The sequence below is a fragment of the Plecotus auritus genome, assembly GCF_963455305.1.
Source record: "Plecotus auritus genome assembly, chromosome: 1".
Lineage (NCBI taxonomy): Eukaryota > Metazoa > Chordata > Mammalia > Chiroptera > Vespertilionidae > Plecotus > Plecotus auritus.
Genome location: NC_137770.1, coordinates 244,506,355 through 244,533,034, shown reverse-complemented (window position 1 = coordinate 244,533,034; position 26,680 = coordinate 244,506,355). Strand labels below are relative to the sequence as shown.

Below are 26,680 nucleotides of genomic sequence, written 5' to 3'. Positions count from 1 at the left end.
GGACGACCAAACCGAGCCGCCCAGCAGGGGCGCCTGCTTTCTTGTAAAGAGTGGTGTTAGCTAACAACCGGTGTGGCTCAGTGGATAGAGCGTCGGCCTGGGGACTGAGAGGTCCCAGGTTCGATTCCAGTCAAGGGCATGTACCTTGGTTGCGGGCACATCCCCAGTGGGAGGTGTGCAGGAGGCAGCTGATTGATGTTTCTCTCTCATCCATGTTTCTAGCTCTCTCTCCCTCTCCCTTCCTCTCTGTAAAAAATCAATAAAATATATTTAAAAAAAACAAAAGGCATTCCCATACGGCAACCGCCTCTGCCCGCCTCGCCCCTGCCTTGGATGCGTCTGTGCATCACTCACCTGGGGCCACCTAGCCTGCTTGGCCCCCATAGGCCCTTGAGCGTGAGACCCTAATCCAGCTGTGGGCAAACTACAGCCCGCGGGCCGGATCCGGCTGTTCTGTCCGGTTCTCTTGCTCTCCCCTCCACTCCTTTACTTTGAATTTATATTAGTTCACACAAACACTCCATCCATGCTTTTGTTCCGGCCCTCCGGTCCAGTTTAAGAACCCATGGTGGCCCTCGAGTCAAAAAGTTTGCCCACCCCTGCAATCGCATCCAACACCTCCTTTTACAGGTGGGGAAACTGAGGAACGGACCAGGGGATGAGCAGGTTCCTGGGCCACAAACAGCATCGGCATGTTTGTACTCCCCCCCCGCCCCGCCCCCCCCCCCCCCCCCCCCCCCCCCGCCGCCCAGAAGCCTTTGCAGGTGGTAGAGAAAAGGGGAAGGAGCTCACCAGGTGAGGTCAGGAACCCAGGCCCCGCCCCGCGGGGGAAGGGGAGTGTGGGAGGCGTGGAGAAGAAGAGGCCGCAGACACGGGAGTGCAGCGAGGGCTCTGACACCGGGACGATAACGCGTGGCGACGAGACGGGAAGAAAACGCCCGCGAGCTGCCGATGGGAACGTGAAGGTGCATCCCGCCTGGCCCCGCAGGGCCGCTCCTGGGTTAGGATTAACACGCGTTCCCACAAACCCGCGGGCGTGAATGCGAATGACAGCATCGGTCACAAAGCTGGAACGTGAGAACAGCCCAAATGTGCCGAGCTGACGAGGGGATGACCACACGCAGGTCAAAGAACGACTCACGACACCCGCAGCAGCGCAGCCGGGCCTTACCGGCGGGTGCTGCGTGAGGGGCCCCGCTTCCCGGGGAAGTACGTACCCGGAGCAGGCAAATCCACGGAGACAGAGAGGAGCTGGGGGGTGGGGGAGGGGCGGAGGGGTGCCGCTGAGATAGTCTACACCCGTGGTCGGCAAACCGCGGCTCGCGAGCCACAGGCGGCTCTTTGGCCCCTTGAGTGTGGCTCTTCACAAAATACCACGGCCTGGGCGAGTCTATGTTGAAGAAGTGGCGTTAGAAGAAGTTTAAGTTTAAAAAATGTGGCTCTCCAAAGAAATTTCAGTCGCTGTGCTGTTGGTATTGGGCTCTGTGGACTAAGGAGTTTGCCGACCACTGGTCTACACTGAGGCAGGCGAGGGTGGCCCGGCCCGGGAATATAATAACCCCGGGGCCTCGTGCGCTTGGCGATGATGGTGAGTGTTAGGCATGTGAGTTATAGCTCAGGAAACAGGCGTACTCGCCGAAACCGGTTTGGCTCAGTGGACAGAGTGTCGGCCTGCGGACTGAAGGGTCCCGGGTTCGATTCCGGTCAAGGGCATGTACCTTGGTTGTGGGCACATCCCCAGTAGGGGGTGTGCAGGAGGCAGCTGATGGATGTTTCTCTCTCATCGATGTTTCTAGCTCTCTATCCCTCTCCCTTCCTCTCTGTAAAAAATCAATAAAATATATTTAAAAAAAAAAAAGAAAGAAAACAGGCGTGCTCAGCTCGCCAAATGGTTGCTCGTTGGCAGTTGGCGGCAGTGGGGGGCAGAATGACGCTGAGGCAGAGGCACGTGGTGCTCATGGCTGACACTCGATGGCAGTCACGTGACAGGTCCGTGTTAAGACTTCACAGGGATTGGCGTCCTCGAGATGGACGTGTGCAGTCAGGCCATGGTCATAGCCCTTCCCCACCTGTGGCACGGCCGAGACTCGAACCCGGAGCCCCTGCTCTGCCACTGTGGCAGCCAGCTTCGGTGACACTGGGGCTGTGTGTGCATGTGGGTGTGCACGTGTGTGTGCATGTGTGTGCGCATGTGTTCATTGTGTGTGCACTTATGTGTGTTTGTGTGCGCATGTGTGATTTTTGCACTGTGTATATATGTATATGCATGTGTGTGCTGTATGTGCATGCCCGTGTATGTACATGTGTGTTGTATGTATGCACATGCCGTGTGTGCCTGTGTGTGCGTGTCTCGCACACCCTTGGGAGGAGCCTGAGCACCTGCTAGGGAGGCCCTGCATCCTGGCTGCGCTGGGTGGTCCCGGGAGGGATGGAGCTGGCTGAGAGGGTGAGAGCTTCCCAGGAAGCCCGCCTGCGCCTGCACCCCAGGGCGACATGGGCCGGAGACTGGGATCGGGACCAGAAGAAGCCCTCCATGCCGGCCCCTCCCCCTGAGCTTCCAGATCAGCCGAGGCACAGCTCCGCCAGAAATCCCCACACACTCAGGCTGGCTCTCTCTCCCACCCCTGAGGCTCCCATGTTCTCAGCTCGGGCGCAGTGACAAAGCCTGGAGGCTGGAGGCTGAGGCCAGGTGAGGCAGGCTGGTCCCCCCCCCCCGCCCCCACCAGGCTGGAGGCTGAGGCCAGTGAGGCAGGCTGGTCCCCCCCCTACCCCCCAGGCTGGAGGCTGAGGCCAGGTGAGGCAGGCTGGTCCCCCCTTCCCCCCCACCCCCAGGCTGGAGGCTGAGGCCAGGTGAGGCAGGCTGGTCCCCCCCCCGCCCCCACCAGGCTGGAGGCTGAGGCCAGTGAGGCAGGCTGGTCCCCCCCCCCGCCCCCCCCAGGCTGGAGGCTGAGGCCAGTGAGGCAGGCTGGTCCCCCCCCCCCCGCCCCCCCCAGGCTGGAGGCTGAGGCCAGGTGAGGCAGGCTGGTCCCCCCTTCCCCCCCACCCCCAAGCTGGAGGCTGAGACCAGTGAGGCAGGCTGCCCCCCCCCCCCGCCCCCACCAGGCTGGAGGCTGAGGCCAGTGAGGCAGGCTGGTCCCCCCCAGGCCTCTCTCCTTGGCGTGTGGACGGCTGTCTTCTCCCGTCTTCACCGTGTCCTCACATGGCCGTCCCTCCCGGTGTGTCTGTGTCCTCATTTCATCTTGTAAGGACACCCGTCTCATTGGATCAGGGCCACCCTAGTGGCCTCATTTTAACTTAATCACCTCGCATCCCCAAACGCAGCCGCGTTGTGTAGTCCGGGGGTTAGGACTGGAACATGAGGTTTGGGGGTGGGGTACACAACTCAGCCTGTGACACGCGAGAGAACAGCTTCAGAAGACGCTCCATTCTCTAAGCCACACAGGCCGGGTCACACCTGGCGCTGGTCCCCTCCCTGCTGTGGGGCCAGTCATTCCTCTCCCAGGCCCGGGTCCCTCCTCTGACCATCAGTCACACGAGAATCCAGAAGGGCACCCGCTGCACAGACGCGCTGCATAAAGAACACGCCCGCGGGTGCGAATCTGCAGACGCCTCTCTAGCCCCTGCGCCCCTGCCCGGCTGTGGGAGTGAGGGAGGCACCCTTATTAGCTGCCACTACCTGCGAGGAGATAGAGGCTTCCCAAGGTCAAGTCCTCGCTCAAGGTCGCCTAGCCGGGAGGTGGGGGTGGGCAGCCTGCTCAGGTGGGTCAGGTATGCCTGTGCCTCCCCTCTGCCCTCTGAGCTCTGGGGGGGCAGAAACAGGCTCGATCGTCTCCCCCCTCCAGTCCCAGCAAGGGGCCTTTGTGAAATTGCTTCTCCACCCTCTGCCTCATAGGCAGGAAGTGGGGGTGGGGGTGGGGGTGGGGGGAGGGTCAAGACATTTGCTTTGTGCTCTGTGTCATCCTGGCCTCCAGAGGTTGTTTCTGAACCTCCGACAAAGACCCCTGAGTGTGAAATGAAAACACTTTCCCAGCAAAAGAAGCGACTGTTCGAGGGAGCGGGAGGCTGGGCGGGGACGGGCTGCTCCGCTCAGGATACAGCTGTTTTCCTACAGATTGACAGCGCTGCCCCGTGACCGGCTCCTGAGGCCGCTGGGCGGCGGACAGGTCTTGGCTTTCGTCCCTGGAGCTTTTCCTAAGAATCAGATCACCTTTCAGCCAGGATGGGACCCTCAGCGAGCCCAGTGTCCCCACTGCTAACGGCAGAGCACCTCGGGGTCGGGAAAGCCAGCTTCCTCCAATGTCCGGTGTCGGGAGGGGGACCGCGTCTGCCTGGGGTTCACCAGGTCGCAGGCGCTGTTCCCAGGGCACTTCCTCTCTCCCAGCCTCACCACAGCCGGGCGGGGGGGTGGGGGGTGGGGGGCAGCACTGTTGCCCCTCTTACAGCAGCAGGAAGTCATCAAACACAGATCTGAACCAAGCACAGCTCACCCCAAACCACGCTGTCCCCACCTTGTCCCACGGGCCCGACTCCCCCCCCCCCCCCCCCCCCAGAGTTCAGGGACTGGAGGACCGTTTCCCTCTCCCAAGACCTGAAGGACAGCCCCCTCCGGAAAGCCTTCCAACAGGCGCAGCGGGCACACTGCGGGCTGGTTCTCCATTCTTGGGTTGGTGACAGCGGGGCAGGTGGTGGTTGGTGACAGCGGGGCAGGTGGTGGTTGGTGACAGCGGGGCAGGTGGTGGTTGGTGACAGCGGGGCAGGGTGGAAGGTCAGGGTCGCACAGGTCACTTGGGCTCCGCGCTAGCCGGGAGCCGGACAGGCTCTGCCTGCTCTCTGCTGCTCGCCCGGACCCTCAGCGGTATTTCCCTCTGTCCTCTGGGGAAGCGCCGTAGGCACCGAGGCCAGGCACGGAGGGGTCGGTGTGTGTGGCCCCTGGCGGGTGGCCCCTGCCCACACCTTCGAAGGGCATCCCTCGTCTCCGCTGCGGTCACTGTCACTCTGCCCTCTCCCCGGCCCCACCCTCCTGTCGCCCTCAGGGGACTGCCGTGAGGACATCAGGCCACAGGGACAGCCCAGGGCCTTTCACGTAACCCCATCTGCAAAGCCCCTTTCTCACAGAAGGCGGCGGGCCTGGGTCCCGGGACGGGGACCTGGTCCCGCAGGCGGGGCGGGGGGGGGGCTGTTACTCAGCTGCCACCCTGTGACGGGCTGCCTGGCGTGTCCCCTCGCAAATCCCTGTACTGAAACCCTGGCCCGATGCTCTGGCCCCCTGCAGGCTCCCTGCCCATTTCATGCTCGGGTTGAACTGACATGCATGCGGGTCCTCGCCACCCAGCGCTGGCTCCAGCCACCGACCTCTTGCCTCGCTCCGGCCTGGTCCCGGAGCAGCCCCGTGGGGTGGGCGTGTGCCAGCCTAGCCCACTGCCCGGCGGCATCTGTCGGTTCTCTGGACACCCCTGGCTATGTGTCTCCTCCCAGCGCCGCCGTGGAACCTCCCGGAGTGGGTGTCTGGGTCACAGGGCTGGGCCTGCCGCCGCGCAGCCTCGTCTCTGCTCCCAAAAGCACGTTCTCACCTCTCCCTCTGCCTCCCCCTGCGAGGCCACCGGGGCCCGGCAGGTGCCCGCCACAACCCAGACCCTCCATTAGTCACCCTGCAAGGTCCCCCAGCTGTGCAACGTGGCGTAATGAGGTCCCAGGTCCAGGCCAGGGTCTCAGGGCCTCGCTGGCTGACCACAGGGGCCCCTCAGAGGCAGCTGTGCAGGTGGCCTGACCGGGCACGGTGGCAGCTCCGGTGGTGGTGGGGGGGATAGGCCCCCGGACCCACACAGGTGCCCATGGAATGAGCGCAGGCGTGGGCTGTCTGCCGTGGCCAGGGCACCCGCGGCCGAGAACAGACGTCAGCTCCACCAGCTTCGAAGACAGGCCTGTCTCCCCTCCCCTCTGCCTGCCCCCCGTTCAGCACCCACCCCCTCCATGCAGGGGCCAGGAGCAGCTGGGTGCCCCGAGGCCTGCAGGGCTGGCAGGAACATGGGACCTCGGCCCACACCCTGCACGTGGGAACTGATGCTTCACATCAGATGTCAGATTTCAGCCTTGATTGCCGGCGGACTGGCCCTTTAACAGCCAGGAAAGGGTGCGTGTTGTGTGTCCCCGAGTGGCTGGGGAAGCCACAGGATCTGCCGGGGTCACGGGACGGGTCAAAGGGCAGACGCGAGAAAGCGTGGATTGTTTCTACAGCCCTCAGCGCGCTGTGCAGTACACTCGGTGCGCTGTCCTTCTCCCTCCTGGGGGTCAGGCTGCCTTGCTTTAGGGAGCCTGGTACCCCCCTCCCCAGAGGCTCATAAACGTGATAGAGAATTTCCTACACAGGGGGGTCCCCCGGGGCCCCAGGACTGAGGCTGCTTCCCACAGTCGGGCCTCATGGCGAACTATTCCCCTCGGGTCCTTCCCCTCCCGCCCCCCCGGCACCCCCCTCCCTCCCCGCCTCTGCCCGCCACGATCCGTGCCCAGCGGTGCTAGTACATCCATTCTTGTCTCCGTGCGGGGGGCGGACAGAGCCAGGCTGTGCGTGCAACAGTGGGCGCGGGCAGCTCCCGCTCGCAGGTGTCTCGTGACCAGTGGTGAGACAGGTCCGAGACCCAGGGAGGGCGGGACCGTGGCCGCCTGATCCATGTCCCCTCATGCTTTCCTGGGACACTGAGGCGGGGATGTCGTCAGCCCTCAGGAAGGAAATGAGCAAGTGACTCCCTTTCTTACGCCCCGTCCTCCACGCTGGGGAGGAGAATGCTACCTGGTCAGGCTTCTTGGGGAGCATGGGGGGCTCAGGTGGGCGAATGAGCTTTGTGATCCGCCCGTGCTTTGAAAATGCAGGTGCCCAGGCCCCGGCTCTGCTCACGGTGAGGGCTGTGCCGCCACCTGGTGGCCGGACGGAAACCCCACACAAAACAGCCAGCGCGGGGCCAGGTCTCCTGGTCGGTGGAGTCACAGAAAAGAGGGCATGTTTGTGGAGCCCCGCGGTGTGCTGTCCGCCATCCCAGAACTGTGCGGGGCCTGCACCAGCACGCCGGGCTGGAGGAGCGACGGGACTGTGCGCAGGGACTCAGTGTGTCGATGTTAACCCTTCTTTTTTTTTTTTTAAAGGAAAGACAATTTGCGTTGTGAAAAGGCAAAGAAGTGACTGACAAATGTTTAAGTGGTGCATTGATTTGTGTCTGATTGCAGAGGCAACGTCTGGAAGGAAATACCAGGATGTAACAGAGCATCACCTCCCTGGGTGTTGAAGGGGTAAATGAGAACGCACATGACGCACCGGACAGTGTGCTGTCCCAGCCGGGCGTCCGCACACCTCCCAGCCTCGCCGTGGGAGGAGGGAGGGAGGAGGGACGAGTTCACAGGAGAGCTAGGTTCTCCCCGAACTGGCTGCGTGGCTCTGTGCAGGGCGCTGTGCCCCCTGACCTCGGGCTCTCCGTCTGCTCCCGGGCCTCGCTGGGCTGAGTGCAAGGGCTGGTGGGAAAACCAGGAGTTGAACCTGAATCTGACTTCAAAGCTGGTACTCTCATCTGCAGCCATGCTGCTTTTCTACGAAACCCCGCCCCCCGCGTCTCATTGGTGGCCTGTAATTCTGAGTCACAGCGAGGAATGACAGGGTTTGGGGTGCTTTCATTCTGGTCCTCCGTGCAGCTTTACAGGCAAGTGCCTTGCTTGTGCCACAGGTGACTCTTTTCACGTGCAGATCCTGTTTTGAAATCACAGGACACGACTCAGTCCCACACAGGCAGCAGGTGTGCTGGGGGGAGGGGGGTGGGTTTAGGAAGCCGACAAGCAGCTGGACCTGGGCGGCAGTGCCGTGGGCGAGGGGTCATGGGATGCTTGGAGGGACGGAGATGTTCATCTCAGACTAGAAGAGAAAACCAGTGTCCTAACCGGTTTGGCTCAGTGGATAGAGCATTGGTCTGCAGACTCAAGGGTCCCAGGTTCGATTCCAGTCAAGGGCATGTACCTTGGTTGCGGGCACATACCCAGTGGGGAGTGTGCAGGAGGCAGCTGATCGACGCTTCTAACTCTCTATCCCTCTCCCTTCCTCTCTGTAAAAAATCAATAAAATATATATTTTTTTAAAAAGAAAACCAGAGAAGAGAAACTACAAAGAGAAAACCTGCCGGGGTCACCGGGGCGGGTCAAAGGGCAGACGCGAGAAAGCGTGGATTGTTTCTACTGCCCTCACCGCGCTGTGCAGTACACTCGGTGCGCTGTCCTTCTCCCTCCTGGGGTCAGGCCGCCTTGCTTTAGGGAGCCTGGTACCCCCCTCCCCAGAGGCTCATAAACGTGATAGAGAATTTCCTACACAGGGGGGTCAGCGAGGGGCAGCCAGGACGCGCTCAGTTCTGCTGGTGTCTGGAGCCCACTGTCCCAGGATGGCCGAGCAGAACCAGGACCTGTCCTTAAAGGGGGACCCCTTCATTTTGTTACTACTATGGTCTTTAGGTTAATAAAAATGCTGGAGGAAACGTTATATAGCAAGGCAAGTTTCATTTATTCCAATTAAATTATAGTATGAGTTTCATATACAAATAAAATCTGTAAATAGAAAATGCTATAAATTTCAATCACATAAAAATATTTGTATTTTATGTGTGTGTATATATATATACATATATACATACATATATATATGTGTTTTCCCTTTAGCATGACCACAATGTACAGTAGTTGCCCCCAAGTCCACCCGCCATCATGCCAACTAGTCAGTGGACGGCTTCCCCAGCTCCCACTCTAGCGTCTGCTTCCACAGAGAGCCGGGGCCTTTCCTCCCAACCCCCACGCTCAGGCAGCTTCCAGTTGCCGGCCCCATCAGGAGGGACCCGTCCCCCGTGTCACGTCAGGCTGGTGAGAGGGCGGTGCAGGGGACCGCTGCCTCCTGGACACCGGCCTCCTGGAAAAAGAGTCCGCAGCTGAGCAGTATGGCAGCGTTGGTATCACTACGGTCGGCGTCACGGCATCAGCATCGCTGGCGCTGGCATTGAGGCGCCGCCATCACTGGTCCAGCTCGCCCTCGTTCTGCAGCGTCTTCATCGCCAGCCCCCACAGAGTCATGCTGGAGAAGAAGGGGCCTTCTGAGTTCCTGTGCGCCGCGCCGGACACCCGGCTGCCCAGGGGGTCGCCACAGTGATTGTCCAGAGTGGCCAGAGATGGGCGGACGATGGCCATGCTGTCCGTGGGCGGCGGCCCGTCGCTGGTGGAGGCGTCGGCGGCTGAGTAAGCGAAGGCCTGAGGCTGCGTGTGCTGCCCGGGGGCCTTGGCGAGTTTGCCAGGATCCGCACTGAGCTTCTCCGGGTGGCCGACCCCACGTGGCTGAGGCGTGGACCGGAACTTACAGTAGGAGCCGGCAGAGTGTCCATCAAATTCTGTCCCGGGCTCGTCCACCGGGTTGATGGGGAGCTTCACAGACACGGGCACCAAAGTCACAGACACGTCCTGGGAGAAGGAGTCGGAGCTGGGAGCCTTGTCCAGGCTGGAGGCCTTGATGGCGTGGGCGAGCTCCCGCAGCGCGTCCCGGCCCCCATCGTCCGCGCGGCAGTGCATCCGCCGGTGCCGCCGCAGCACGGCCGAGCGGGTGAAGCACTTGTCACAGATCTCACACGTGTACGGCTTCTCCCCGGTGTGCGTGCGGACGTGCCTGCGGAGGTCACCGGATCCCCCGAAACTTTTCCCTGCACAGAGAGGGGTCACCTCAGAAGTGGGCATTGGGACGAGAGTGGAGTGGAGCCTGCCACCACCCGCTCTGCCAGTCTCTCCCCTCTGCCCCCAGCAGCCCCCTCCCACCTGCCCCCTGGGGGTGGGGCCTCTCAGTGCCAGCCTCCTGGACCCTGTCTGCCTGCACAGGAGCCCCTGCTGGGCAGGCAGCTGCCCACCCTGCTGGCTGGTGGGTGCTGGAAAACCCTGCCAGTTGAGTCTAAATTTCTGCGAACCCAGAGCAGCTGGTCTATCACAAAAAACACTTTCCTCACGGCATCTGTGCACGCAGCTCTCACTACAATTCTGCCCAAATTTCCCCGGTTCTAGTTCCTTTCGCTGCGCATAGCATCAAGGTGGGGATTTGTCCCACAGTCAGAGTTGGTAAGGGGTCAATAACCTTATAGAAGTCATAACGTCATTACAAAGGAGTGAACACTACGCACGTACGTACACGGATGTTTTACTGCTCCCTCGTCTGCATGTCACTCTATCTGAACTCTCGGCTCTCCAGCCCTGGTCAAGCAAAGGTGGGCTATCTAAAAAAACTGCCTTTGAGATCAACCAAAGGACTTATATGCATGCATGTAAGCCTAATCAATGGACACAGACACCAGGGGGGTAAGGGCATGAATGGGAGGTGGGGGGTAATGGGGGAATAAGGACACATATGTAATACCTTAATCAATAAAGAAATTAAAAAAAATAAAGATAAATAAAATAAAAAAAAACATAAAAAAATAAAAAAAACTGCCTTTGAACAAAACTAGATGTCAATGCCCACGTGTTACACTTTGGGGACTTTTTCTGTTAACCTAGAAATAAAAGGCCTGTCAAAGCAAGAGGCAACTGGCATTTCATTGAGCTCAGTAAGAATTCAGGAAGCACCGAGAGGCAGAGGCCTGCCCAGTGTTCTGAGGGGAGAAGAGGCGGCGGCGTGCATGAGAAAGGGAAGGGGCAGTGACATATGGAGGGAAGGCGCTGCTACTGGTGCAGAGCAGCTAACCTAGTGGCGCCAATTCTAAGCCAGGTTTTTAATTTTCAATCCAGTGGTGATCAGACAGCAGTTAGAACAACTGCGTCCTTGTCTCTGCAAACAGTTCTCTGACACAGTGTGGCCCGGGGCCCCGTCCCAAGTTACCACACGGGACGGGACGGGACGGGACGGGCGGCCTGCTCTGTGCGTCACTCACCGCAGGCCGTGCAGCTGTAGGGCCGCTCCCCCGTGTGCCGGACCCGGTGCCTCACCAGCTTCCTCTGCATGTTGAAGGACTTCCCGCACTCGTCGCAGGTGAACACTTTGTCAGCCGTGTGCGTCTTCTTGTGCTCCTTCAAGTTGCTGAAGTTGCTGAAGCCTGGAGAGACCAGGACAGGGTCAGGCAGGGCCCGCACCCTCCAGGCAGTGCCTTCGGGAAGAAAAGGGAAGCGCAGCCATACCTCGGCCACAGGTGTCACACAGGTGCGGCTTCTCCCCCGAGTGAATGACGATGTGACGCTGGACATCCCCAGAGGCTGCAAACCTGCGATGGATGTGAAACGCAGTTGAGAGCCTGTCCGTGTCCCTGTGCCCGGGCAGCGCGAGGCACGGAGGGCCGCTGCCCGCCTTCCTGGGTGTGATCAGAGCGCCTGACTTCATGGAAATGGGCACTTAGAGTATCTTTACCATCCCCCCTCTGAAAGGGAAGCAGGCAATAATGCAGGGCTGCGTTTGTGAAACACGTTTTCTACCTAGCCGCATCCATCTTCCTTCTTCAGAGATGGCCACCGAGGGCTCAGCTCAGGGAGTCATTCCCGCCCAGGCCTGAGATCGGAAATCCAGGCATGTTCCCTCCCACCACCCAGAGGAATGACAACAGGGAGGCACGTGAGGCTGGGAAGGTGTGACTTCTTGGTTTCTACCACCCACAGAGACACCGGTTCTCCTGGGACTGCGCCACGAGCAGCCCCCTGGTGTTCCCACCGCGCCCTGCTTCCTGCACAGGCTCTCCCTGCCGGCCCCGAGACTCTGCATGCGGCCATCACAGCACTCCCAGAGCAGGTGGCTGACGGGTGCTGCCTGGACGGACGGCGAAATGAACGGCTATAAAGCCATGTGACTGGTACGGTCCTGGCTGGTGCCTGGTGTCCAGCGTGACCGTCAGGGGAGAGCAGTGGACTCCGATATCTGACCCCTGGGAGGGGGCGCCGGCCAGCGTGCGCACGCCGGGGGGACCCTCTCCTCACGGCACCTCACCGCCAGTGAGGCTGCGCCAAGTGCCCTGGGCTGAGCTCCGCCTGCCCTCCCGCTGCTGGTTCCCACGGCCTGAGGCCGGGCTGGGTGGCCAGGCTGCACGTCTCACGTCCCTGCTAGGCACTAACTCCGAGGGCGTTGGTCTGTTTTCACAGCCATTTTTAGAAAGAACGGACATTTCAGTGTAAAATCACTCTGCGTCATGGAAAAGCCCTTTTCTAAGACTTCGGTCCTGGGTGTTCCTTCTCTGAATGACCGTCCTTGCCCCTTTGTTACTCGTGGGTCACATGCAAGGCTCCACAGAGGGTCCGATGGGCCTGTGCTCCTCCGTGGAGTGAGCCCTACGCGGCCCGTGTGCGAGCCCGCAGCGCACTGCTTTCCACGGAGACCGGACCAGAGCGGTTCCTACAGGCAGGGACAGCCCCGGCACTGACCTCTTGCCACAGACTTCGCAGATGTAGGGTTTTTCACCAGAATGCCGACGCAAGTGAGTCTGCAAGTTACCTGCCTGCAAAAGAGGAGAAGCAAAAGCATACCAATAACGAAAGGGTTTTTGAAAAACAGGTCACATCCATTCAAATGGAAGACTGGCAGATTCAATCGGGTCCCAGTCCACCTTCCAAGGAAGAGTAGACACACAACTCAGGAGGAGCCACATGCAAGAGGAAGGACTGCCCAGTTCTAATTGGGGTGTCCCCACCCTGGTTTCTCCACTGTGCTCCTGGGCCAAGGCTGCACTGGCCGCCCCATCGCGGGCCTGCCCTGGGCCGCTGCTCTCTTCAATGGGCGACACAGTGCAGGGTGCTGTGGAGGTTGCCAAGCTCGTACTTGAAACAGACCTTGATGTATTATTTCGTGCATTTTTAAACTCGGACCACCTATATGCAAGTAGCGCTTGTGAAAAGCAGCAGCGCTTGCACGTGGCTACTCCCTGTTCGTTGTTTCTCCCTGAGACACATGCCTTGGTTAGTAAAGGTCAGACCTCCCCGAGCAGCACTCCCCCCGCAGCGGCTGCTCTGCGTGGCGGGCTGTCACGCTGTCCTGTGTGCAGAAATGAAGTCAGGAGTCACTGCAGCCCTCCATGGCAGGGACTCCAGGCTCCTGGTTTCTGACACCAGCAGGGCTTTACCCAGAACGCCTTATTTACGGAGCAGCTGCCAGAGCTCAGCATAGGCCATCAACATTAAATTGCCCGCAGCGAGGCTGAGGCTGCAGATGCCTCAGACGTTAAGCACTCCGGCTACTGCTTCCAACTCGGACGTGGAGGCAGAATTTCCCACTGCGGAGACTTCAATTAGCAGTCTCGGTCTGTCACACCCCTACTGAATTTTTTATAGAGTTCTGTTAAAAGTAAACACTGAAATAAGTGAGGATACCCATGGGAAACAATGCTCAGGCATTATGCACAGAATAAGCCAAGAAGGGGGAGTGAATAGTAATACCAACTAACACACCTGGCTTTGTAAATCTGCATTTTTAAAAAAAATGTTTTTTTACTAGAGGCCTGGTGCACGAAATTCAGGGCACAGGTTGGGTCCCTAGGCCTGGCGGGTGATCAGGGCCAATCGAGGCCTTCCAGCTGCCAGCTGGGGCCTCCCTTTGTTTCACACTGCCCCCTGGTGGTCAGCACACATCATAGCGAGTGATCAAACTCCCGGTCTCCTGGTCGAACTCCCAAAGGGACAATTTGCATATTAGGCTTTTATATATATAGATTAATTTCAGAGAGGAAGGGAGAGGGAAAGATAGAAACATCAACAATGAGAGAGAAACACTGATCTGCTGCCTCCTGCACTTGCTCTACTGGGGAGTGTGCCCTTAACAGGAATCAAACCCGGGACTCTTCAGTCTGCAGGCCGACGCTCTATCCACTGGGCCAAACCAGCTAGGGCTAAATCTGCAGCTTTTTAAAAAAATTAAATGCAAAAGACAGTTCATGGTGACAGGTTTGAAAATGGGTCTGAAGTCCCCCTGTGGGTGGAAACGTACAAACGTACAGGAATAGAAACTGTGGTCGGGATTTTCTGTTATGACATGGAAGTCTTTCTGTCTGTCAGACACTGAGAAACACTGTGTTACATCCTGCCTTTTAGAATATGATACATATGGTTTACACAAAATCTCAGGTTTATTTTAGGTAACCAAAGAAAAAGAACTTGGCAAAATATTGGGAAATACCCAGCTTTTAACAGAATGACTATGAATAACAATAATAGAGTGACCGCCCAGCCAGTGTGGCTCAATGGTTGAGTGTTGACCTATGAACCAGGAGGTCACGGCTCAATTCCTGGTCAGGGCACATGACAGGGGTTGTGCAGGAGGCAGCTGATCAGTGATTCTCTCTCATCACTGATGTTTCTATCTCTCTTTCCCTTCCTCTCTGAAGTCAATAAAAACACATTTAAAAGAAATAATAGTATGAAGCGACAAATGCTAGTAGCAATATATATCTGGTCTACTTAGGCCTTCACACACATTATCATGTTACCCTTAGTAACTGGCACTGAAATCTATTTTCTAGATGAAAACGAGGTTCAGCTAAGGTGGGTGCTCGTTACTCAGCTGGGCCGGGAATTAACGCCGTGTGTGAGCTGCCGTCTTACCTGCGGGGAAACCTGAGGACAGCACATTTCTGTGGCTAACCTAGCTTGTGTTGAACACTCAGTGCGACAAAGGCCACTTCGCCCTCAGGAAACAGCTTGCTGGAGTTACGATAACGCACCACTGTCTGTGTTAGGTCAGTCACTTCCAAATTTCAGAAAAGCTCATCAGTCATGTAACAATTCAAACAGCACCGTCTGCTCAGCTGTTAAATGAGATCCCTCCTTTCCAGCTATTTTGTAAACTATGTATTAAGATGGAAATTGTCCCTGAGTCATTCCTAGCAATGCTGCATTTTCCCTTTTTAAGTCAAGCATACAATTGCTTATTTTCCAAGTAAATATAATCGAATGGTCTTCCACTCAATATTATAATAAGCATACTGAAAAAAAATTTTTTAAATGTTTCTTTAGGTATTTAATAGTGGAAATGAATAATGGAAATAATTATCTTTCCCCACAAAAAGGAGCACATATTAGTTTAATAAATGATATAAAAGTACATTAAATAATGGAAAATTTCAGGCAAAAATGTCCAATAATGCATTCAGATAATTTATACCAAATTATGTGGCAACCTGGGGCCCAGATTGTTTGACCTTTGTTATGTTTTTAGTTGTAGTAAACTTTGCTATGCTCTAATTATATGCTAAGGACATAGATCACATCTTAGAAATTACCTATCTATAGCTGGATCCATGAAAACTCTGGCAAGAGGTAATAACAATAATAGCTGTCAAGTGCTAAGATGCTACTATGAATGAAGCACTTGACCAAGTTGCAAGCAGTGTTTCATGTAATCACCACAACGTCCTTATGAAGGAGTGCTGTTCCCATCTTACAGAGCAGACTGGGGAAGGGACTGAGCTGCAGACAGCGCAGGGCCCGGCATCCGGGGGTGAATAGCTATCTTGTTTCAGAAGGAAAAAGAGGTCCCCGCAGCCTGCATTCAAAATGTTCTCCACGACACTGCATCTCTAGGTTCCGTTAGGCCTAGGGCCCAGGTCAGCACACAGCCCATCGGACACAATAAACATTGGCTGGATGAGAGATTTAATGCTCCATCTTAATAAAGATCAGCTACAAGGTAGCAACAGCAGGGAATGAAAACTGTTTGGTCTGTTGTCCAACATCCTAACGTCTACAGTCCCAATGGGAAGACGACTTCTGTCTGAATGCAGCCCAGCCTAATTTGCAGCCTCCAGCTGCAGCGCGACATGGTTTACTGCATTCCTGAGAGGGGATGTACTAGGACTGCACCCCCCGGGGGAGGGGTGGGCTGTGCAGAGTCCTCACACTTACAAAAAATGGCATGTTTCCCCAACGTACTAGGGTTTTGTTTTCTTGAAAATCATTTTCTCCTGATATAGACTAGAGTCTTTAAGTTACAGATACCTTCAGAGGCTTCTCTCACAACTCCAATGCATGTCTTATCCTATTAATAAAGAGGGAATATGCAAATTGACCATCACACGGTCACAAAGATGGTGGCACCCACAGCGGAGGCGGAGTTTCCGTAACACAAGATGGCTGCACCCACAGTGGAGGCCGAGTCCCCACAATGAGCCTTAAGGAGCAATCAGCAGAGACCTGAGGCTGCGTGGCGCTGGGCCGGGGCAAGGGACCTGAGCCTATGCCCCCCGCCCGGTGGGGCTTGACAGGGGACCTCAGGCCATGACCCTGCCCCCAGCACCAGGCTGGGGGACCTCAGGCCATGCCCCCTGCCCTGGCCAGGAAGACCTGAGGCTGCACTCCCCACCCCGGTGCTGGGCCAGGAGACCTGAGGCCGTGCCCCCCCGGCCCGGCGGGGTTTGACAGGGGACCACAGGCTGCACCCCCTGCCCGGCAGGGCTTGACGGGGGACCTCAAGGTGTGCCCCCTGCCCCGGTGCTGGGCCAGGGGACCTTGGGCCGGGGGATCTCAGGCCGCGCCCCCCCACCCTGGTGCCGGGGGACCTGAGGCTGTGCCCCCCTCCCGGCGCCAGGCCGGGGGACCTGAGGCTGCACCCCCTGCCTGGTGGGGCTTGACGGGGGACCTCAGGCCGCGCCCCCTGCCCGGCGGGGCTTGATGGGGGACCGGGGGACCCCAGGCCGCGCCCCCTGCCCTGGCGCCAGGCCAGGGGACCTTAGGCCATGTCACCCGCCCTGGTGCCAGGCCTAGGGACCTCAGGCTGCACCCCCCGTCCAGCGGGGCTTGACAGGGACCCTGAGGCTGTGCCCCCTACCCAGTGGGGCTTGACAAGGGACCTGATGCTGCGCCCCGCTTCCGGTGCTGGGCCAGGGGGCCTGAGGCTGCGCCCCCTGCCCGGCGGGGCTTGACGGGGGACCCCAGGCCGTGCCCCCAACCCCAGCACTGGGCTGGGGGACCTTAGGCCATGCCACCCACCCTGGTGCCAGGCTGAGGGACCTCAGGCTGCATCCCCCATCCTGGCACTGGGGGACCTGAGGGTGCACTGGGGGACCTGAGGCTGCGCCCCCCCACCCGGCGCCAGGCCAAGGGACCTGAAGCTGCAACCCCTGCCCAGCAGTGCTTGATGGGGTGGAGCCGGCCGGGTCTGGATCTTGACCAATGGGGGTGGGGCCGGCTGGGTCTGGGTCTTGCGCGATTTTGAGGCGCCGCGGGTGGGCAGGGACTTGACTCTGGGTCCCGCAGCATGCCCGACTCTGACAGGAGGAAGATTTTCATATACATTTTACTAATTTTCTTTCATCTCTGACAATTCTATTATAGAGAAAGGGCAAATAGCAATATTAAAATATTTCTTCTAATTAACCCCCTTTAAATAAATGTGCACGAATTTCGTGCACCGGGCCACCAGTCTACACTAATAAGAGAGAAAGATGCAAATGGACTGTACCTTCACGACACCCACCAGCCAATCAGGAGTATGCAAATTAACCCAACAAAGATGGAAGGTTAATTTGCATACGCAGGCACCGAGTGGCTGGGGGCAGGGCAGGATGCTTGCGTCATCGCCATGGTGACGACGCAGGCGTTCAGCACCGCCCCAGCCACTCCGGGCCTCTGTGCAGCTTGGGAAGGTGGAAAGGCAGCTCTGGCCGGAGTGAAGGCAGTGCTGGCAGCCAGGGGAAGGAAGGCCCATTCTTGCACAAATCTTCATGCATCGGGCCTCTAGTTTATAATAAAAATCAACACTAGGTTTAAGGTTTCCAATTATTAACAATAAATAAAAGTATTCCCACCTGAGAGAAATGTTTCCCACAAATGTTACATTCAAAAGGTTTCTCACCTAAAACAAAACAAAACAACAGCTGGTAAAATCATTTGTATTATCTGCACAACCATCTTCTGTTTAAAATATTTAAACTATCCCGTGCCCACCATTCAAAGCAGAGACTACGTTCCTCATCACGAGTGTATGAAAACGGGAGTCCACACCTCTTCCTCGTCTCTCATCCTTAGTGGGCAGGGATGACAAACTGAAATCTGTGATTAGTTTTCTCTAAAAAATCAAACTGTGCCTTAGCTGGTTTGGTTCAGTAGATAGAGCATCGGCCTGCAGACTGAAGGGTCCCGGGTTCAATTCTAGCCAAGGGCACATGCCCAGGTTGTGGGCTCAATCCCCCATGTGGGGCGTGCAGGAGGAAGCCAATCCATGATTCTCTCTCATCACTGATGTTTCTCTCTCTCTCTCTCCCTCTCCCTTCCTCTCTGAAGTCAATAAAAATATATTTTAAGAAAATCAAATTGTTCTCCAAATATAAATCTATGTTGAAGTCAAACTTAACTTGTTAGCATTCAAACCGTGCCTAGGTTTTGGGCTTGAAAATCAACCGTGAGTTTCTTTGCTGAAGGGCCCGAACCTGTTTACAGTCCCTCAGCCTGACTCCTTTACTTTCCCACTAGCTCTTAAGAGAACTGGAGTCTCATTCACACATGTGAAGTGTGGACATGGCACAGCCCCAAACCGAGAGGGACCTCCTGAAGGTGGGACAGGGCAAAGCCCTTCCCCTCCATTTGGCCTGTGGTCATGCTCCCAGGGGAAAACAAGAGGACATTATGGGAGCCACATCTGATTTTAGAAACTCTAAGTCATTACACTTTGGTATAGAATAACCTGCAGAGAATGGAACTCTGCCAAGGGGCCGCAGCAGCCCTGAATACGGCCTCCAGAAAATGATCATTTTAACTGTCTACTTCCAGGTGCCACCCTGAACCTAGGTAACTAATAAATAGGCTGGCGGACCCAGAACCTTCTGTTTTCCCCTCCCCCTGCCACAAGTGGTTCACTCTCTTTTAACAAGGACAGCACCCCTTCCTTGTACATTGCTGGCTGCCAGCTTTCTGGGCTCCTGCCAGGACACTTTTACTTTGGATTTTTTTCATGAAACTGTTTAATGGCTTCTTCAGTGGCTTCTTTCTGGAGCAGGCAGAAAGCTTCTGACTGAATAATTATAATCATATTACTTCTGTATTCTGGGACAACATTTATGTCGGAAATTATGGGGAGAATAGATAATGTTAAGTTAAAGCCCCCATTATGCGATCCAAGAGTTTGAAAAAAGAGGCCACTGGTTATTAAGACTCCCAAGTGGCCAGAATCGATAACCTTCCTCCAGTGGTTCTCAGACGCTTTGCTCTCAGGATCCCTTCACAGTCTTAACTGAGAACCTAAAGCGTGTGCTTATGTGGGCTACGTCCGTCAGCACAGTCCATACTAGAAATGAAGACGGAGTGATTTTTAACACGTGACTAGACATCTCACTGGCCACCCGAGTGATGACAGCCTTCAGCCGACTCCCCTGCACTTGTGGGAGAAGACAGACAAGGCAAGTAACATCCTACACGGTGGCAGAAAGAGTCCGGCCTCACAGACCCTGCGAGAGCGCCTCAGATTGTAGGTCGAGGACCACTGCTCTCTCAATAGGGTATTTACATCCAAGTGAGCATCTCTGCCATCACGGATGACACTATTGTTCAAAAGAACAAACAATTTAACTTTTAAAGCTGAACAGACAGGTTTCTCAAAAATTATACTGATCATGAGGCTCTAGGAAACTTAAGCAAATAGAATGACCTAAATTAAGTTTTTTTTCAGGGCAAAACTGAATCAGCGATACTGCCTTCATATGAAGAATACTGCTGAACTACTAGTAACAATAAAGGTAATACATTATATATTCAAATACATTACAATTTATAAAGGGCTTTCATAAATATTTAAATAAGTCTCTCCACAATGCACTGGGGTGGGAAACACCTAGACACGCCAGGAGTCAGTGCCAGCAGAATGTCACATCAATAATTGCAATTGCACAAACATCTTAAAAGCAGTTCCTCTGGAAGCATCTGTAGCCCATCACTTCTCATGCCTATAAGGTAACTGCCATTCACCTGCAGTGTGTACTAGAGCCATCCTGTTTACGTGCAGGAAGTAACACATACGTACTGTATGAGGTAACGTACATGTGCTGTATAACACTTTTAAAAAAGCTTTTGGAAAAAATAAACTTTTTGGAAAGGGGAGGAGGTATGAATTAAGGAAATAAAACTTTGAAAATTCAATGGAAGAACTTTCATTTGAAAATATCAAATGGTTAAAGCTGATCCTTATTAAAAAGTTTACCTCCCACCTTCCGAATCACAATCTTTAAAATCTGATATTCACGTTACTTTTCCAGAGAACTTTTAGAATTACTCAAACTAAATTATTTTAGTCTGAATTGACCTACGTTTTTAAAGAATAAACTTAATCTAATTCTAAAGAGACAACTAAATATCGCTTATCTGTTTCAGAACTTGAAAATTTCAGTCCATCAAAATAATTTACTATACTTCTTTAGAGATGGGAAGTTTGTCATAAAAACCTAATGAAAATAAGAATGAAGTGTGACATCTTTTAAAACTGGCTCTATGAAAGTATCTATAGATTACGCTTTAAGAGGCATCACCAAAAATATGAAAAAATAGTTCACTCTCAATCTTGATTATTTTTGTGTGCAAATGTCAACGCAACAGCAAAACTTCTTACAAAGAGGAGCAGGCACCGTGTGGTCTGCGCTCGTCCCTGTCCGGCCCGCGGGCACCGGGTCAGTGTGCGTGTACCTGTATGGGACCGTTTGTGAAGCTCCAGGTTGCTCGGGTGTTTGAAAGGCTTCCCACACAGGTCACACGCGTACTGCCACTGGGACTGCGGCATCTGAGACTGGTCCTCCGGAGCCTCCAGGTCTTCGGGCCTCTCCGTTTTGATAATGCAGGGAAAGCTGTCCGAACTGCCGGGCTCTTCGTGTTCCCTCTCCCCAGCGCTTTGACTGCTGGCTTTCTCTATGGTGTCACTAGCAGGGCCAATCCTCTGGGTTAGACCCTCATCCGACGTGGGTTCAGCCATTTGCTCTGCAGATTTCTGTGACTTCAGGAAATTGAGCTTCTTAAGGTGAACGGCCTTTTTGAGCCTCATCTGTTTGGTGGGTGGCTGGCACGTGCTGTCTGACTCAGGGTCTGGGGCAGGTTCACTCAGAGGCTGGGCCAGGAAGTTGGAAGGCAGGTGCTCCGCGGACTGCAGGGTGCATTCGGAATGACTGACAGCACAAGGCTGGTTTTCCACGGCAGCCGGGCCTGTGGATGGGCTGCCAGTGAAAGGCTGCTCGGTTATTCTCTCGTGACTGGTGGGACAAGCGGCTTGTTTATAGTACTGCTTACTGTACAAGTTTCTGAGTTTGTAGTAGTAATTCGGCTGTTTGAGCGGCAGTTCTGTGCAGCTGCCGTCTAAAGTGTCAGGGCCTAGTTTCGACGCTTCGCCTGCAGGGTGATGAAGGTGACCCGACGGTGGCGCCTGAGAGTGCGGCTCGTCCAAGGCCTTACTGTGCTGCACGTCTGCCGAACACGCCTGCAGTAGGTGAGGAGAGTAGCTTTCGCTGAGAGCACAGCTGGTGTCCGGAGCCAGAGCGCCCTGCGGGGAGAACGCACTACTACAAGGCATGCCGGGTGGCTGCTCCACAGGGGCTGATTTTAAGAATGTGTGACACAGGCTGAGAACGTTCTGAACCTGCAGGCACTGTGCTGTGTCCAGCATCAGCTGCACATTGTCCTGGTTCAGGTCCAGGTGAGATGTGTACATGAAGTCCAGGATCTGCCCAATGCCGCTTACATTCTTAATATCCAAGTGAAACACATCGTTCTTCTGGCCGGGAGAATTCTGGAAGAGGCTCCTGATAAAACAAAGATGCCTGTTTCAGTGTTAACAATTCATACACGCTCTTCACTTTCTCTTACAAATAATACTCATACTAATATTCAAAATGCAATACTTCTATAAGTGCCAGAATTTTATAAGTAAGTGAGCTTTAACCCTTTTAAAAAATCTGGCAAGTCATCCAATAAAGCAATTCAGATAAATGAGTGTGATGAATATCCAAACTTCCAAGTAGATATCCAAGGAAGATTTTGCAATATACTCATGGCTCTTTTATCAACTGTAATTACCCATATGCATTAATAGTATATAGAGTACAGAAAACTAAAGGACACACATTTTTCACTACTTCCTGTTTGTGTCTGACCAATCATGTATTTTATTTTAGGCATAAAACACATATAAAAATATTTCCATATCTAAGTGCCTTAAAAAGTCTAAAAATAAAAATAGCTATAATAAACTAACCCTCAGTATACATTCATTTTGTTTATTAAATACATTTTTATTGATTTCAGAGAGGGAGGGGGAGGTAAAAACATCAACGATGAGAAAGTATCATTGATCAGGTGCCTCTTGCATGCCCCCTACTGGGGATCGAGCCTGCAACCTGGGCCTGTGCCCTGACCGGGAATCCAACGGTGACCTCCTGGTTCATAGGTCGATGCTCAACCACCGAGCCACACCAGCTGGGCTACATTCACTTTTTTAATCTTAATTTTTAATTGTGGAAAAATTACATAATATTAAACATTTAATTATGGTTCAAATGGCAAATTCAGTGGCATAAAGTATATTCATGATGTTGTGCAACCATCACCTTTATGCATTCATTCTTAGAACCTTTTCATCATCCCAAACAGAAACTCTGTTCCCATTAGACACTAACTCCCACTCTTCCTCCCTCACCCCTGGCACCACCATTCTGCTGTCTCTCTGAATGTGACTGCTCGAGGACCCTGATACGCGCTCACTTTGTACTCAGTCGTTCCTCTAGCTGTCTAGCAACCCAATGGTCCATACATCAGCAGTGAGAAAAGCCCTATGAGTTAATGCGGGAAAAAAGGGCACCCTTCCATAAAGCCTACACACTTTATTCTGGGCACAAGTCAAATTCACCGGGGAAGGAATCTGTATGGTGTAAAATACCAAGCTAAGTTAGGTAAGTTGTCTTGCAACGTTGTGGGAGACATTTTATCAGATACAGTCACCTGCTTCCCCAAACAGCCCAGGTTGTGGGTTTGACCCCCCAGCCGGGGTGCATACGGGAGGCAACTGATTGATGGTTTCTCTCTCTCTCTCTCTTCCTCTTTCTAAAATCAATAAAAACATACTCTCTGTACAGTGAGAAGAACAAAGACTGAAATCGCACCTGAAGTACTGGCTGAAGGCTGCGAGGACATTTTTGTGTGCTTTGAAGCAGACGCCATTCACCACCAGCATGCAGTCACAGAGCAGGCCTTGGATGCGCTGCTCATGCAGCTGCTGGAGGAGGTGGCAGCTGTGCGTGGCCACCGGGTCCATGCTCGGGCATTCAGGAGACCTGCACATGGACGCAGATAAAACATGAGTTTCGATGACAAGACTGGGAACTAAACGGCACCAAGTCCACGGATTGAGCTGTGTGGTTCACTGTCATGAGTCCCTGTCACCGCAGCTTAAAAAGCAAACATGCAAACAAACAAAACAAGTAGTTTCTTAAGCATCTTAACCAGTGCTGGTCAATGGAACTACCTGTGAGATAAAAATGTCCCTAGAACGCTTCTGCTCCTCTTACTATGGCCCTGATCTGCCATACTTCCTCCCCTGCAAGCCCCCAAAGGTTACTGTCCCTTAACACTCAGCACTGAGCCAACTTTGCTTTCCCTTGGCAATCACATCTATCTCTGACCTTCATCTGTTCTAAGCAGACAAGTCCTAAATTTGAAATTTTAACTTCAACCACCAGTTGCAAATGTCCAACTTTCTGCTAAACATCTGTAACTGTATGACCCCACAACTAAGAGTCTCCAAAACTTATCCCCCATTACCTCGCCCTCAGATCGGCACCTTGTTCTGATTCCCCTATTTCTTTATGGAAAGCTCAGTTTCTGTATGTGGATTTGGGGTGCTGGCATGATCTCCTGGTTTGAGATCAGGGTGGCAGTCAGAGGACACGGCGACGAGAGGCAATGTCATCGACAAAGAGCCACACTGCAGCACAGGGAGTGGCTACTTCCCACAGGGGACACAGGAAGGGGGCCTCAGTCAGGCGGTGGGGCACTGTCCCTAGTGCTGAATCCTCAGAGGTACGGAGCAGCCAAATGGCTGAGTCATCAGTCACCTCCCCTACCCCACTGGCTGCCAGGAAAGAAAGGCTTCCTGGTTTACTATGATTAGTATCACTTATTGACTGCTTACTACAGGCCGGGCACTGTGCTAAGCATATTATACACGTTAACTCAAATAACGCACTAAGAACCATTATGGCCATTTTACAAGTCAGGAAATTAAGAAATGGGAGTTTAGGCAACATGCCCGTGATGATAAAACTTATGTTCCAACGCCAGCATTTAAATTCTGGTTCCTAAACCCGGCAGTGCTCGTGGGCGATGCTACTGCCCGTGAGAAAAAGGATGTTAGAAAACACAACACAAAACCTGCCTCCAGACTTCAATGCTGAAATGCAGCAAATGTTCTGAATGGACACTGGACTCTTCTAGCTATACAGAGGTGACAAGGGGAACAATTCTTTGGAATGACCCTCAGAGTCCTGAAGATCTGCAAAATCGTGAACTATTCCATAATTTACTTTGACAATAAAAATCATAATCAATCTGCCCTAGCCAGTTTTGCTCAGTGGATAGAGCGTCAGCCAGCAGACTGAAAGGTCCTGGTTTCGATTCCAGTCAAGGGCACATGCCTGGGTTGCGGGCTCGATCCCCAGTAGGGGACATGCAGGAGGCAGCCAATCAATAATTCTCTCTCATCAATGATGTTTCTATCTCTCCCTACCTCTCCGAAATCAATAAAAATATTTTTAAATCTAATAGTTTCACCACGTTAATCCTGTAAGTCCCTTATAAAAAGCCTCTAGAAAAAGAATTGGTAATTTATATTTCTTACTAGAGGCCTGGTGCATGAAATTTGTGCACGGTGTGTGTGTGTGTGTGTGTGTGTGTGTGTGTGTGTGTGTGTGGCTGGGGGGGGGGGTCCCTCAGCCCGGCCTGCACCCTCTCCAATCTGGGGGGATGTTAGACTGCCTCTCGCAATCCGGGACCGCTGGCTCCTAACCGCTCGCCTGCATGCCTGCCTGCCTGATCGCCCCTAACCACCTCTGCCTGCCTGCCTGATAGCCCCTAACTGCTCCCCTGCTGGCCTGATTGCCCTTAACTGCCTCTGCCTCGCCCCACACCTGGGACCCAGGATTCCCTCCCTCTGGCCGTGTGCAGGCACCCAGGACCTGGGCCGGCTGCAGCCACAGGGGACCATGGGCGGGCGGCTTCACCTGGGCTGCAGCCGCTGGCGCCCGGGACTGCAGGGCGTGCGGCTTGTCCCTCCCAGGCTGCAGGCACAGGCACAGCCGCTGGTGCCCGGGACCGCGGTGCAGGTGGCTTGTCCCTCTCCCAGGCCACAGCCTGACTGGTCCCCATTCCTCTCTCGTGAGCTCACCTGTGCCTGGCTGGTCCCCATTCCTCTCTCCCCAGTGTTGAGTGTCTGACCCATTACGGCATGAGGGCATGACGACAATTTGCATATTAGCTCTTTATTATATAGGATGTGTCCTATGTGTAACAACTATAAGTAACAATGTATATACTTAATAAAAATAATGATAACAACAAATATGTATAAAATGTCTCCTGTATGCTACCAGGCACTATCCTAAGCCCTTAACAAGTCACCTCATTTAATATCAGAGTCACAGTAAGAGAGGCTGAACTGTCACCCTCACTCTGTAGATGGGGACAGCGAGGCACCTGCAGGTGACAGGTGGCCACAAGTCTTCACTCCTCCAAGGGAAGCGGTGGCTGTCTCCCCCCCGGAATCTGAGCAGCCTCTGCCCCTAATCCACAGCAGTGTGTTTGCAGATGGGGGCCTTGAAAGGGTGATTAGGTTAAAACCCGAATCCAGGCTGCCTGATGCCCTGAGAGGAGGAGGAAATGTGGACACAGAGCCCCCAGGGATGCTCCTGCCCAGGAAAGAGCAGGGGAGGGCAGCACAGGGCGGTGGGCCCGCAAGAAGAGCAGCCTAGGAAGAAGCCACACGGCCCACCCCTGGGCCTTGGACTTCTCACTCCCAGTCTGTGGTTTCGGCCACCCAGTCTCTGGTGTTTTGTGAGGGCAGCTCTAGCAGGGAATACGCCTTCTCTTCCAGGCCCGACACTCCGCTGCCGGCCAAACCCTCCTGGTCCCCCACACACGCCCCCCTGGGAACATCTCTCACAGCCCTCTGCTCACACCCCACTCAGCGACCACCACGGCACGCCAGCCCGTCTGAGGACCGAGACCGGTTCAGGATAAGCGGCAGCCCCTTCGCTGCCGCCTGCTCCGAGAACCAGGCCGAGCGGGAGGCCGGTGGGGAAGCGGGTGGGGTTTCCAGGCCGAAGGAGCGGCACGAAGGCGAAGGCCCCGCGGCAGGGGCGACACCGGGTCTGTGTCCCGGAGCCAGCGCTCGGCGCCACCGCGGCTGAATCCCGCACGACCGGCAGCTCTCCGCCGCGCCTCGCGGTGCCCGGGATGCGGGGGCGGCGGCTCCATGCCCTGCCCGCCTCCTCTCGGGCCGCTTCCCCCCGGCGGCACCCGCACGCCCTCGCCTACCGGCTCCGCGGCCACCTTACCCTCGGACGCCGCTCTCGGACCCGGCGCCTTCTCCTCACCCGCCGCGCCGCCCCCAGAGCCGCTCGCGGGGCTCCCGGGGCTGCGGAACCATCCCGACAACGCCCCCTCGGTCGCCCGGGCCCGCCCTCCGGCTTCCGGTATCGTCACT

At 54.9% G+C, this 26,680-nt stretch overlaps 1 protein-coding gene across 1 annotated transcript; it reads right to left on the bottom strand.

Annotated features, from left to right (window-relative positions):
• Positions 1–8,514: 8,514 nt before the first annotated feature.
• On the bottom strand, positions 8,515–26,660 carry ZBTB49 (zinc finger and BTB domain containing 49). Its single transcript, XM_080679520.1, has 8 exons — positions 26,532–26,660; positions 23,085–23,255; positions 20,626–21,728; positions 17,763–17,809; positions 12,394–12,467; positions 11,167–11,249; positions 10,923–11,084; positions 8,515–9,707 (listed from the first exon to the last, which is right to left on the bottom strand). The coding sequence occupies exons 2-8, from the start codon at positions 23,234–23,236 to the stop codon at positions 9,031–9,033; spliced, it is 2,298 nt and encodes a 765-aa protein (XP_080535646.1). The 5' UTR covers positions 23,237–23,255; positions 26,532–26,660; the 3' UTR covers positions 8,515–9,030.
• Positions 26,661–26,680: the final 20 nt, after the last annotated feature.